Source organism: Myotis myotis, unplaced genomic scaffold (assembly GCF_014108235.1).
Source record: "Myotis myotis isolate mMyoMyo1 unplaced genomic scaffold, mMyoMyo1.p scaffold_m19_p_20, whole genome shotgun sequence".
Taxonomy (NCBI): Eukaryota; Metazoa; Chordata; class Mammalia; order Chiroptera; family Vespertilionidae; genus Myotis; species Myotis myotis.
Genome location: NW_023416325.1, coordinates 13,719,096 through 13,733,514, shown reverse-complemented (window position 1 = coordinate 13,733,514; position 14,419 = coordinate 13,719,096). Strand labels below are relative to the sequence as shown.

Sequence of the window (14,419 nt, the reverse complement as noted above, 5' to 3'; positions counted from 1 at the left end):
ATAACTCCCCAGCCCGCAGGGGTACTCAAACGGCACAGGCAAGGCCTGCCATGAATTGCGTTCATGATGAATGTTGTTGATTTTTGGAGACCTGGGCTTGCACAGATCCATGGATAAGAACCAGGCCTTAGGCATTTAGGTCCTGGGCAGCCGCCTCCTAGCTACATGACCTGTGGCCTACTTCAGCCTTTCGGAGGCTCAGTCTCCAGTTCCGTAAATGGGGGGGGGGGGGGGTACCAGCCCCCGTGTCCCCGACTTGTTACAGAATGAAGAAGGTCCCTGCAGCAGAGCACCAGCGGCCTTTACTAAGGACACAGGCTCCCCGGGCTTGTCAGTTTCTTCGCAAAGTGCAGGCACCCACGGTCTATATCCTGTATTTCGTCAATTCCTAAGTGTACATCTTTTTCACATTTAACATCTCTGAAATCAATGAGCCCTAAAGTCAACCGTGTCTTAATGTTATAATTTGTAACATTTTTCCTCTCACACTGACACACAAAATAATGGTACATCACTTAGACTCAATGCACCAAAGAAACACCAGCTATCCATACACACGTAGTTTACAGACGTGGAAACGGAGACCTGAAAGGTCACACAAGCCGAGAGACAACTCTAAAATACTTAAAGAAGGGAAGTCATTTAATACAAAAATCTCCTCGGAACAAAAGTCCTGTTAGCAAAGTCAGATAGTCACTAAATATCAGCGAAGGCCCCGGAAGGTCGATACCACGCTTCCCGGCTTTCTCCCCTCTCCCTCTGGGCTGGTGCCTGGCTGCCAGGGCTGCCACACGGTGAAGGGCAAGGCCAAGTGTGGGGCCGGAGGGGCAGAGCGCCGAGATCCCTCGACGGCTGACGTGGGCAGGTGGGGGCCCCCGTGCACTTTCCTTCTGCTTTCGTTTTTTTATTTTCTGTTGGTTTTTCTTTTCCTTCTGCTTTTTTTTTTCTTTTCCTTCTGCTTTCTTGATTTCTGGGTGCCACTTGCCCTGCCCTGGCCAAGCCTCCGGGGGTGTCCAGTTCTGCAGCCGGGGAGACGGTGATGGAGAGAGAACCTCACCTCCTCGCTCCTCGGACGGCGTTGAGGGGAAACACATGAGCGAGTGCAGTGGGTCCGCGTGGCACTGAGCAGGTGGGCAGTCTTCCTGGTGGGTTGTCTTCTAGAATCTGAGAACCGCCGCCTGGGATCTATGTCTGCTTCCCAGATCGGAAGGAGAACCTGGGTGGAGGGAGAGAGGGGTCAGAGGGAACAGACAGACAAGGCAGGGGCACAGGACCCGCTGCTGAACCCCCGGAAGCAGGCCTTTGACTCAAACATGCACTCAGGGCTCACGATGAACAGGCTCCGACTGGGGGCTTTTCATCCAAAAGCTCATCTCACACTCACAACAATTTGAGGAGGTGAGCACAACCAATATCCCCATGTTCTGTTTATTTATTTATTTTAAAATATCTTTTTATTGATTTCAGAGAAGGGAGAGGGAGACAACAAAAAATAGAAACATCAATGATGAGAATCACTGATGGGCTGCCTCTGCACGTTCCCTATTAGGGATCGAGCCCGCGACCTGGGCATATGCCCTTGACTGGAATCGAACCCGCGACCCTTCAGTCCGCAGGCCAATGCTCTATCCACTGAGCCAAACCGGCTAGGTCATCCCCATTTTATAGATGAGCAAACCGAGGCTCTATGAGGCCAAGTCACAGGTCCGAGGTCACGCAGAAAGTTGTGAGCCCAGGGCCCACTAACCACTGCGCTATACTAACAGATGGACTCTGCCTTTTTTTAAAATTTTAGGTGGTTTTATTGCAGAGGAAGCAATAGCTTCTCAATGCTACCTACAACTGTAAAACAGATCTTGGCAAAAAAAAAAAAAAATAGAGATTAGCATGTGAATTCTTAGATAAGACATAAATCATACAAAGCTATCTGAATACCAAACTTTCAGTGTTTTCCTGCAAAGTTTGGAAAAGGAACAATGATGTCTGGGGTTGATCGGAAAGTACAATCTCGGCGCTATTTCCAGTTATGAGAACGAAGCAAAGATCGCCGGGGTTGGGGGTTGCAGCGGGGTGGGAGGCTGGGAAGTCAGGATGGGATCTAGGCTCTTGCTTCTTATCAAAGAAGAACTCCCTGAGGGCTGCTGGCAGCCCTGCCAGCAATGGCTGGTGCGAGCCCTGAGCTGGTTTGGATCCAGGCCCTAGTGCTCTGCCATCCGCCCCTCCTCCACCCCAGTGCCCTCTCTCAGGAAGTGACATCAATCCTGCCCAGTCATTCCAGCCAGGAACCTGGGAGTTGTTCTCAAGTCCTCCCCCCACACCCCCATCTGCTACATCTTAGTCATCAGTCATCATGCCCCAAATATATCCCTAATCCCACCACGTTCATCTCTCCCCTCGCCACCCCCAGTCCAGACTTCAACAGCCTCCTGTTGCCCCCTACAATCCACGCATAGCAACCAAAGGGTGGCAGAGTCCATCTGTTAGTATAACGCAGTGGTTAGTGGGCCCTGGGCTCGCAACTTTCTGCGTGACCTCGGACCTGTGACTTGACCTCATAGAGCCTCGGTTTGTTCATCTATAAAATGGGGAGCTGTCACTATGTAGAGCTGTCTTTCCCCAGCTTCAGCCCTCCCATGGCTCCCCATCGGCTCTATCCACCGAGCTAAGACAAAAATCCAAATACTGTGTGATTCCACTTAGATGAGGTGCCTAGGCTAGTTAAATTCATAGAGTCAGAAAGTAGACTGGCCAGCCAGTGCGGCTCAGTGGTTGAGCGTTGACCCAGGAACCAAGAGGTAGCCGGTTAATACACGGTCAGGGCACATGCCCGGTTGGAGGCTCGAGCCCCAGTAGAGGCTGTGCAGGAGGCAGCTGATCAATGATGTTCCTCTCTCATTGATGTTTCTATTTCTATATCCCTCTCCCGTCCTCTCTCTCTCTCTCTCAAAATCAATAAAAACATTTTTTAAAAGAAAAAGAAAGTAGAATGGTGGTTGTCAGGGGCTGGAAGAAGGATGAATTGAGAAGTTAGTGTTTAATGAGCCCAGAATTTCAGGATGGGATGATGAAAAAATTCTGGGAATGGATAATGGTGATGGTTGCACAACAATGTAAATGTACTTATTATGACTAAAGTGTACACTTACAAACAGTTAAAATCATAAATTTTATGTTATGTATATTTTATCATGATTGAAAAAATTTAAATTATGTGAACTCAGTTCTTCGTCAAAGACAAAGGATCTTATCGTGTACTGGCTAAAGCCCTGATACCCGATATGGTGGCCACCAGCTACACGTCCCAAGAGCCCTTGACGCATGGCTGGTCTTACTGAAATGTGCTGCAAGTGTAAAATATCCATCAGATTTCGAGGGCTCATATATATTTTTAAATTTTATTTGTTGATTTTAGAGAGAGGAAGGTAAGAGAGAGAGAAGCATCAATTGGTTCCCTCCCACACGCACCCCGAGGAGTGTCAGGGATGCACCCAGGTACCTGCCCTTGACCAGGAATCGAACCTGAGATCCTTTGGTCCTCAGGCTGACACTCTAACCACTGAGAACACTGGTCAAGGCTGTAACTGAGTTTTCTTATTGGCTACAGCACTACCACCAGGAGATTAGGACCTCCCCACCCGGGGTAGCCAGCCAGCCTCCCTTCGTCCCCACTCCGTCCGCCGCTCATTCAGTGGCAGCAGCGGGCAGCAAGGTGACTCACAGCTTCCTTATGATGGTCTTCTCCTCCTTGTCTCTGCTGGCGTTGCTGGCCCTGGCAACCATAGAGTCCTTTCCTCTTCTCCCTTCCGGGCCTTCTCTTGCTGGAATCAGGCCACTGGAGAAAGGGGGGCAGACAAATGGGGTGTTTTACTGCAGACCTCTTGTTTGTGCAGTCCTGAAAGTGAAGAATCTTTTTTTTTTTTAATATATTTTATTGATTTTTCACAGAGAGGAAGGGAGAGGGATAGAGAGTTAGAAACATCGGTGAGAGAGAAACATCAGCTGCCTCCTGCACAGTCCCTACTGGGGATGTGCCCGCAACCCAGGTACATGCCCTCGACCGGAATTGAACCTGGGACCTTTCAGTCCGCAGGCCGACGCTCTATCCACTGAGCCAAACCGGTTTTGGCCATGTGTAAATTCTTTAACTTAGGCCTTGATTTCCTAAATAGTAAAATGAGGATAACAGAAGTGCCTACCTCCTAGGATTGAGGGATTAAGTGAAACAATAATACATGGCACTCATTCAACAAATATTTATTAAGCGACGTACCGTGCCATGGTGCAATGAACAGCAATGAACAAAATAGAAAATATCTTCTCTCGTGCAAGTGACATTCCAGTGGGGAAGGGAATTGTCAGTAAAAAAATAAGTAAAATAAAAAATATATATAGTAAGTCGGATGATGGTACAGAGCTGTTGATAGTGACTGAGAAGCTATGGGGGTCAAGTGATCCCAGGAGGGACTTGATGGGCAGAAGTTGGAAGAAGGCTGTTCTGCCAGGGTCATGCTTCCTAGGATTTAGAGAAGGGCTGTCCGTATGCAAGATAGCGAGGACAAACAAAGAGAAGCAAAGAGGAGAGAAAGAGGCACCGAGTCCCTGGTGCCCACGCCGAGGCCTTCATTGCAGTTTTATTTCTGAGAGCAATTCCAGGATCCTTCCCAGCTACGTGGGCCAATCAATTGTGAGGAGAGACACCAGAGGGCTGCGCTCTCTCTCTCTCTCTCTCTCTCTCTCTCTCAGGCCCTGTGAGGACTCAGCCAGAAGGAAGTTGCCAAGGAGTCAGGAAATGTCAGCACCCTCATACTGGCACCTGGATCTGGGACTTGTAGCCTCCAGAACCGGGAGAAAAGACACTTCTATTGCTGAAGCCCCAGTCTAAGATATTTTGTTACGGCAGCCTGAGCTGACTGAGACGCCCCTTTACATATGAACTTCGGAAAGCAGGACCCACCCTTCTCTCTCCGTTGCAAAGAGTGGACTCTTATTAGTTACTATAATAATATTACATTTTTATTATAATATTAATATTTCATAAGAGGCATCATCTAAAAATTCCCCTTTCCACTATCTATTGTTATTTGACGCCCTGAAACTTAGATTTACAACAGGGTGGCTTCTGAGTCTCAGGATGGCTGTCCTGCTTAGGGTTGGATGAATTGGTGGATGAGCTGGGGGCTGGGCACAGCTGGGGCTGTCGGCTGGGGCACCTTGGTTCTCCGTCACGTGACCTCTCCTTGTGACTGCCTTGACTTCTTCACAGCATGGCGGTCTCAAGGCAGCATTCCAAGAGCATAAAAAATGAAAGCCTGGAGGTCTCTTAGATCCTTAAGCCAAATGGCACGTTCCATTGACCAGAGCAAGTCATAGGGCCACCCTGATTCAAGGGGAGGGAAGTCTCTACCACTTGGTGAGAGAAGAGGAAAAGTCTCCTTGCAAAAAGCATGCACGATGGGGACAACAGTTGTGGCCACCTATGGAAATAGCCTACCATAGCTGCCTTCAATCTAAAATGATCTTTAGGTCTGGCCAGCGTGGCTCAGTGGTTGAGCGTCATCCTACAGACTAGGAGGTCAGAGTTTGATTCCCGATCAGGGCACATGCCCTGGTTGTGAGCTCCATCCCCAGTGGGGGAATGCAGGACACAACTGATCAATGATTTTCTCTCATCATTGATGTTTCTATCTCTGTCTCCCTCTCCCTTCCTCTCTGAAATCAATAAAAATATATTTAAAAAAAATAATAATCGTTAGTATGAGCTTAGGCCTCCAGATGCCACTGCTAAGAGAACACCTCAGCTGACAGGCTCGTTTCTCCAGGACAGAGAGCACGAGAGACCAAGCCAAAGCTGCTGTCTCAGCCTGCACCAGACGGGAAGGGCACATCTGTTGTTTGCTGGGAATTCAGCACTGGAAACAAAGGGTGCTGCTTTATTCCCTCACAAGCTGCCAGTCTGGCGGCTCCTGGCTTTAACTACCTGTGTCTGAAATACTTATCAAATGAGACAAAGACAGGTCTTTCCATGAACATGCTTCCAACCTCAGCAGAAGGCAGACAATGAAACGTCTGTTGACAGAACTCAGCCCTTTTGGATTTGGCTTCCTAGAACGTTTCTGCTTTGCCACTGCTGTCTTCATGATGCTCGAGGAAAGAACGGAAAGAATAACATCACTCGGGGCTTTGTCTGGAATCAGGATCCGCCCTGCCTTCCAAACCTGCAGGGTCCAAAGGTGGCCTGACATGAAAAGTGCAGGCTGTGCTCGGGCTGCCTGAGGACACGCCTCACTGTTGCCACCAGCAGCCGTGGACTTCCAGCAGGTACCTGACCGCACAGGCCTGCAGTGAGCACTGAATGAAATGATGCCTGGGACACACTCAGCCGAGGGCTGACCCGTGGCAAGCACTGCTAACCATGAGCAGCGGGTTCTGCGTTTTTATTCGCTTGCTCTTACCCTCTTCTGCCTCTAAAGAAACCCACCTGTGTAACTCAGTGTTTCCCAGAGCCATGCAACCACACAGCCCCCGCCCCCCTTTTCAAGAAACACCAACATGAAAGACAACATTTTGGGGGACAGAGGCTCAGGTGGATATAGCAAAGTCCAACCCTGATACGTCAACAATTTCCTTATTTCCTCTTTCCCTTGTCCTATAGCAGTGATGCCGAACCTTTTGAGCTCGGCGTGTCAGCATTTTGAAAAACCCTAACTTAACTCTGGTGCCGTGTCACATATAGAAATTTTTTGATATTTGCAACCACAGTAAAACAAAGACTTATATTTTTGATGTTTATTTTATATATTTAAATGCCATTTAACAAAGAAAAATCAACCAAAAAAATGAGTTCGCGTGTCACCTCTGACACGTGTGTCATAGGTTCGCCATCACTGTCCTATAGTCCCTCCGTTCACATATTATTGTGATCTTTTATAACTTTGGATTTTTAGATAATTTAAAACTTAGAGAAAAGTTGTAAGATTAGTAAAAAAGACTTCCCAAATACTTTATCCCAGATCCCCCAATTATTTATGTTTATCCCATCTTACCTTTTTAAATCTTATTTTATCTTATCTTTCCATCCACCCACCCACCGATTCACCGACCTACCCCACCCTTCATGCATCTACTTTCTTTCTGAACCACTTGAGAGTAAGTTGGAGACATCTTACTTCTTTATTCCTAAAGAATTCAGTGTGGCCCTGACCGGTTTGGCTCAGTGGATAGAGCACTGGCCTGTGGACTGAAGGGTCCCAGGTTTGAGTCCAGTCGAGGGCATGTACCTGGGTTGCGGGCACATCCCCAGTAGGAGATGTGCAGGAGGCAGCTGATCGAGGTTTCTCTCGCATCGATGTTTCTAACTCTCTATGCCTCTCCCTTCCTCTCTGTAAAAAAATCAATAAAATATGTTTAAAAGAAAAAAAAAATTCAGTGTATGCTTCCAAAGGGCAATGATATCCTCTCATAACCAAATAGTTCAGTTATCAAAATCACCTCATTGATCCTTTAAATGGATCTTGTCAGTCCCTCGATTAAACCTTCCCTGCTTACAATAAAGTCAGAGCTCTTGCCTGTGGCGGACAAGGCACCACGCCCCAGTCTCTTCCAGACCACCCCCCCCTGCGTTTCAGGTCCCCCCTGCCGGGTCTCTTTAACTGGCCACGCTGGTTCCCACCTCCGGTCTTTGAACTTCTCTGAACTTCTTGTTCCATTCTGGTCCTACCGAATCTATACATGGCTGTCTGCTTCCTGTCCTTCACCTGAGAGGGGTTGTCCCTAACTACTCAATCTAAAACAAGTTCCTCCCTGCCCCCCCGTGTGACACTGTGGTTGAGTACTGACCCATGAACCAGGAGGTCACCGTTCTCTTCCAGGTCAGGGCACACATGCCTGGGTTGTGGGCTTGATCCCCAGTGGGGGACATGCAGGAGGCAGCCAGTCAATGATTCTCTCTCATCATTAATGTTTCTATCTCTCTCTCTCTTCTTTCCTCTCAAATCAATAAAAAAAATTTTAAAAATAAACACATAAGCAAACAAACAAGTAAATAAATAAAACACGTCCCTCCCCCCCAACTCCCTCAGCACTTGGGTCTGGGTCACACCCCCTGCTTTCATCTTCTTTAGAGCACTGAGACCATGACCCTGAGTGCTTACTTCAGGCTTCCTTGCTGCCTACCTGTCTCCCTAGATGGGGCATGCACTTGCTCCATTTGGGTCACGGCTACACCCCCACGCCGGCCATCATGGGGCTCGGATAAGCTGGCTGAATGGACATGGGAGCCAATGCGGGACGTTGGAGGGCGCCCTCGCAGGCGGCAGAGCCCACCTCTTGTAGCACTGCAGCTCCTCCTGCGCCAGCAGCAGCTGCGCCTTGAGCTTGTTGCGCTCCTGCAGCACGTCCCGCAGCTCCTGCAGGGTGAAGCGCGGCCGGTTGGGGTCGGTCAGGTCAACCACCATCTTGCCTGGTGCCTGGCTTCCCTGGAAGAAAAGATGTCACTGATGCAGCTTCCCTCAGGAGGATGAGCTGTCCACCCCAGCAACGTTCTCTGGTTTGGTTACTCCCGGGGCCCTGAGGAGAGGAGGTGCTGCCTGTTGGGAGTGTTTGGCTGGTGGTAAAGAAGTGAAAGCACCATTCTCCAAGAAAAGTGCCAGGGCTCCTTTGGCTCAGCGGATAGAGCGTCGGCCCGTGGACTGAAGGGTCCCGGGTTTGATTCTGGTCAAAGGCATGTCCCTTGGTTGCAGGCTTGCACCCCGGCCCAGGTCAGGGCGCATATGGGAGGCAACCAATCTCACACCCATGTTTCTCTCTCTCTCTCAGCATGTCAGCCGGTGAGGATTTAAAAAACAGGAAGAAAATTGTGACACATGGATAAACCTTAAAGACATTATGCTAACTGAAAGAAGCCAGTCACAAAAGGACAAATATTATAAGAGTCTACTTACAGGAAGTACCTAAAATAGGCAAATTCATAGATGTAGAAAGTAGAACAGTAGTTGCCAAAAGCTGGGGGGAGGGAGAAATGGGGAGTTGTTGTTTCATGAGCACAGAGTTTCAGTTTTGCAAGATGAAGAGATCTGGAGAGGATGGTGGTGAAGGTTGCACAACCATGTGAATGCACTTAATGCTGCTGATTTTTAAAAGGGTTAAAGCGGTGAATTTTATGTGTACATGATCACAATTAAAATAATAATTTAGAAGAATAAATAAAAAATAAGGCCTATTTGTATGAACTGTCTAAGGGAACTAAACATTCACTCTCTCTGCCTTTTCCCCACCCCCCGTTCTGAAGTCTGTGGTTTGGGAGGAAAATGTGCCATCTCATCTGCTGGCTGATGAAGCCTGTCCGCTGTGCCCCTATGGGAAGTCACACTGTCCATGGCCCCTGGTGCCGTGTCCTTGTGCCTGGAGTTGAAGGTGACAGGAGAAGGGGACAGGGCATGAGCTGTGATGCTGGGTGAGTCACTGAACTGCTCTCGAGTCTCAAAAGCCAGGCTGCTCATCATGATATTCAAGCACCTCCTAGGATGATACAAAAGTAGAGCCTTGCCCTAGCCCAGTGGTTGGCAAACTGCGGCTCGCGAGCCACATGCGGCTCTTTGGCCCCTTGAGTGTGGCTCTCCCACAAAATACCGACTTCTGCGCATGGGCCACGAAGTTTCAAACGCACTGTACGTGCGTGCCCACACATGGTATTTTGTGGAAGAGCCTTATCTGCAAATATCATTGCCCCCGTGACTAAGGAGTAGGTGAAATTTGAGTGTAGCAGGGGAGCTACCAGAAACCTTCACTCTTCCCTGGGAATTTCAGCGACCCTGGCCATTGGGCTTCCAGGGCTCGCTCCTCAGTCTGTAATCTTGGATCCGAGTTTTGGAGGAATGTGCGTCTTACCCCTCCCACTAGCTGTGAGCCGCCAGAACGCAGGACCCTCGTCTGATTTACTTCCATGGCCCCAGAGCCCGCACAGGGCAGTCACTCAACAAATGTTGGTACAGTGTAAGGTCCAAGGCCCGTTTCAGTATGGTGTGGTTAAAACCAGCATCTCTGAGCTCAAAGCCTGCCTCCACCTCCTACTTGCTCTAAGTCCTTAATAAATTATTTGCCTGGTCTACGCCTCCATTTCTGTAAAATGGGTATAATATAGTATAAAGACTAACCGAGAGAGTTAGGGCAGATCTTATTTTTAAAACTGTGGCTGAAGACTCTGTCCTGAGTATGATATTAATTTAGTGAGTTGCGACAAGAATTTAAAAACTCATAAAGTAGGAAATATGACCGTGCATCATGTTGCTTCTTGAAATGTAATCCTGTAAAATGGAGGTATAACATACATACAGTAAAACATACTACTCCTGAGTTTATGGCTTGATGATCTTTGCCATATGTATATACCCACATAACCACAGTGCATTTCCTTCCTGCTCCCTCTCGCTGTCCCCTCCCTGGCGTTAGGTTAGCACCAATCTGTCTTCTGTAAGTAAAGGTTATTCTTCCTGTTCCTGAATCTCACATATGGTAGGCTGTCTTCTGTGCCTGGCTCCTGTCTCTCAATGCAACACCTGCGAGGGTCATCCACACAGTTGTGTGTGTCAGCACTCTGCTCTTTTTCGGAGCTGTGTAGTATTCCATCGCATGGCTGTACCACCTTTTAAAAACCCACCCACTCCTCTGGTGCGTCTGGATTCTTTCCAGTTTCGCACGAGTACGAATAAAGCTACTGAATATTCTCACACGGGTCTTTTTTGTGGTCAAAAACTAATTTCTCTTTAGTCAAACTTTACTTCTTCTTTTTTTTTTTTTTAATATATTTTATTGATTTCTCACAGAGAAGAAGGGAGAGGGACAGAAAGTCAGAAACATCGATGAGAGAGACCGATCAGCTGCCTCCTGCACACCCCCCACTGGGGATGTGCCCGCAACCAAAGTACATGCCCCTGACCGGAATCGAACCCGGGACCCTTGAGTCCGCAGGCCGACGCTCTATCCACTGAGCCAAACCGGCTCGGCAAACTTTACTTCTTAATCTGGGTCAAAGACACTCAAAGTGTGATGTCTGGACCAATAGCATCTGCATATCCGGAAGCTTCTTGGGTCCCAGTCCTGACCTATTGAATCAGAAACTCCGGGGCTGGGGCCCTGCAGTCCGTGTTTTAAAGAACACCCAGGGGACGGTGATGCCGGCTAGAGCGTGAGAACCACTGCTCTAGGTCATGGTCAAAAATGCTAGCGGCCGCTGATTTAGAACTACGCCGGACAGGGCCCAGCACCTAGTAACTGCTCCATAAATGTTTACAATCGCAGCGTTTCCAAGCTGTGGGCTGGATACTCGCAGTGCTCTGCTTGAAGAGGCTTGGACATTCAAGAGAGGAAAGAGGCCCCGCCGGTGTGGCTCAGTGGCTGAACGTCGACCTATGACCCAGGCGATCACTATTCCTGGTCAGGGCATAAGCCCGGGTTGTGTGGGGCGTGCAGGAGGCAGACAATGAATGATTCGCTCTCATCATTGATGTTTCTATCTCTCCCTCTCCCTTCCTCTCTAAAATCAATTTTAAAAGTATATTTTAAAAGAGAGAGAGAGAGAGGAAAGGGGCCTCCGTGCCAGCGGGCACTGCCCCACGCGCCCCTGCCTCCCGCACTCACCTCGGGGCTGGCCGCCGCGCCCTCTCTCCGCAGCCCCTCCACCTCCTTCCGGAGGCTGTCCCGCTCCATCCTCAGCTCCTCCGCCGCCAGGCTGCCCTCGCTCACCAGCGTCTCCAGCATCTCCAGCACGCGGACGATTTTGAACTGCAGCTGTGTCACCCGGGGGTCGCTGCCCAGCGCCATCAGCTCGCGGCCCACCACGTAGGAGATGTCATACACGTCCTCGGCGGTCAGCTGGAACGGGCTCTTGCGCAGAGCCCCCTCGGGGCCAGCCTCGTCCTCCTCCTCCTCTTCCTCCTCCTCCTCCTCTCGCAAAGGGGGCGCCTCCATCTCCATGGCCGCGCAGGGCCCCGCAGCCTCGGGAGCTGCTGTCTCCGCGTCTCCAAAGGCCCAACTTCCCCCGGACACAGAAAACTTTCCGCTGGGCAGTGGAGCCCGCGCAGGGGAAGGCCCGGGAGCGGCCAATCAGCGCCGCCGAGGGGGGAGCCGCGGGGATCGGGGGCAGCGCGCGGCTCTCAGGCCCCGACGCCCGGTGCGCCCGCCGGGCTGAGGACCAGGCGGAAGAGCGCCTCCGGGATGTGGTTTGGGGAACGAACGCCGACGGGAAGGCGGGCAGCCAAGAAGAGGAACGGAGGGGATACGGGGTGCCAGTGATTGCTCCCCACCTGGGAGCCGCGGCAAACTCGGGGCGGAGCCGCGGCTCGGAGCTCCGCCCCTGGTGACTGCGGCTACGGACGCCGGGTTTCCACGGAGACGGGGGCGGAATTTCCGACGTCAGGCAGTGAGGGAGAGTAAAAAAAGCACCAACTTTTTCCTCTCTACACTCAAGCTTTCCAGCCTCAGAACTGGCATTGCACCTGGAGGGAGCTCTAGGTCTCTGATATTTCCTGAAGTCTGCGACCAGACAGGAAGCAGTCGTTGGGGGCCGCGCCCAGGTGCGCCCAGGAGCCTGGGCTGCCAGAAGCTCCCAGGCCAGTGGTCGCCAGGGCCCGGGGCTTCTGACCCTCAGTGAAGCGGAAAATCCCTGCGCTGTGCGCTTTGCCGACTCCTGGGCTCCTCCACGTACAAGCGTTGTGGCCTTGGCCAAGGTACTTAACTCCTCGGAGCCTCAGTTTCCCCCCCAGTGAATAGCAGTACCGAAATGGAGGGCTTGCTGCGAGGAATATACCAGATGAGATAATGAGATAACGAGTGTGGCCAAAAGCACCCAGGAAGCGCTCAAAAACGTCAGCTGGTGTTCTCCTTCCTCTCCAGAAACAAACATGAAGCTTGGGTGCCAGACGGACACTTGGCACATGGGTTGGGGTGGGCACATTCTCCAGGTACAGAGGGTGTTACTGCGCGGGTCAGCAGTGGGGAGTGCAAAATGAATCACTTCTGTTTTGCTGAGAGGTTTGTAACAGAGGGAGAAAGCTCAGCAACCGCGCTGGCCTTTCCCCGGAATACACTGCCAGCTTTCTTTGTAAGCAAGCAAAACAGACACTGTTTTCAAAGGGCATGCTGTTCTGATGATCACAGGGAGGATCCTAGGCAAGGGCTCAGATGTTACAATGCCCTGAGATACAACATACCGAGATACAATATAAATAAAAATGGTATAGCCACACAATGGAATAGTGTTCAGCCATAAAAGCAATGAAGGAACAGGGAGCCCAGAAATAAAACCTAACATATACAGTCAAATGGTTTTCAACAAAGGTGCCACGGCCATTCACGGGGGAAAGGACAGTCTTTTCAACAAATGGTGTTGGGAAAATCGGATACCCATGCGCAGAAGTATGAAGTTGGAGCCATACCTTACACCATACACAAAAATTAACTCAACGTGGATCAAAGACTAAACCTAAAAAACTCTTAGAAGAAAACATGACATAAAGCTTATGTCATTCGACTTGGCAATTCCTTCAAAAGCACAGGCAACAAAAGGAAGATACATTTAGAACTTGTGCATCCAAGAACACAATTAACAGACTGAAAAGGCAATCTACAGAAGGGGAAATAGTTGCAAATCATGTCTGATAAGGGGTTAATATCCAGAATATATATAGAATGCCTACAATGCATCATCAACAACAAAGAAAACCCAAGTAATGGGCAAAGTAAAAATCAAGGCAAAATCCTTAGCAAGATATAGCAAACAGAATTTGACACAACATAAAAAGTGTTATAGCCCTGGCCGGTTTGGCCCAGTGGATAGAGCGTCGGCCTGCGGACTCAAGGGTCCCAGGTTCGATTCCCGTCAAGGGCATGTACCTTGGTTGCGGGCACATCCCCAGTAGGAGGTGTGCAGGAGGCAGCTGATCCATGTTTCTCTCTCATCGATGTTTCTGGCTCTATCCCTCTCCCTTCCTCTCTGTAAAAAAATCAATAAAATATATTAAAAAAAAAAAGTGTTATATACTACTAGAGCCCTGATGCATGAAATTCATGCAAGAGTAGGCCTTCCTCTGGCACCCGAGACCCAGGCTTCCCTTGAAGCCCCGGCTTCGTCGGGAAGGTCGTCCGGAAGGATGTCCAGTCTAATTAGCATATTATGCTTTTATTATTATAGATTACCAAGAGGAGTTTAGTCCAGGGATGCAAAACTAGTTCAAAAAAATCAGACTAGCCTTGGCCAGATCGCTCAGTGGTTAGAGTATCCTCCGATAGGCCAAGGTTGCAGGGGTGATCCCTGCTCAGGGCACATACAGGAATTAACCAATGAATTCACAAAATACATGGAACAACAAGTGGATGTCAAGGCACATACCCTGGTTGTGGGTTCAATCCCCAGCGTGGCGCCTGT

The 14,419-nt window shown here is 49.7% G+C and overlaps 1 protein-coding gene across 2 annotated transcripts; it reads right to left on the bottom strand.

Annotated features, from left to right (window-relative positions):
- Window positions 1-442: 442 nt before the first annotated feature.
- On the bottom strand, window positions 443-13,724 carry RILPL2 (Rab interacting lysosomal protein like 2). Of its 2 annotated transcripts, none has more exons than XM_036353330.1 (4): window positions 11,740-13,724; window positions 8,323-8,474; window positions 3,719-3,832; window positions 443-1,216 (listed from the first exon to the last, which is right to left on the bottom strand). In XM_036353330.1, the coding sequence occupies exons 1-4, from the start codon at window positions 11,968-11,970 to the stop codon at window positions 1,186-1,188; spliced, it is 528 nt and encodes a 175-aa protein (XP_036209223.1). In that variant the 5' UTR covers window positions 11,971-13,724; the 3' UTR covers window positions 443-1,185. The 2 variants fall into 2 exon arrangements, with proteins under 2 accessions (XP_036209223.1, XP_036209222.1); XM_036353329.1 differs by having other exon boundaries at window positions 11,635-13,496.
- Window positions 13,725-14,419: the final 695 nt, after the last annotated feature.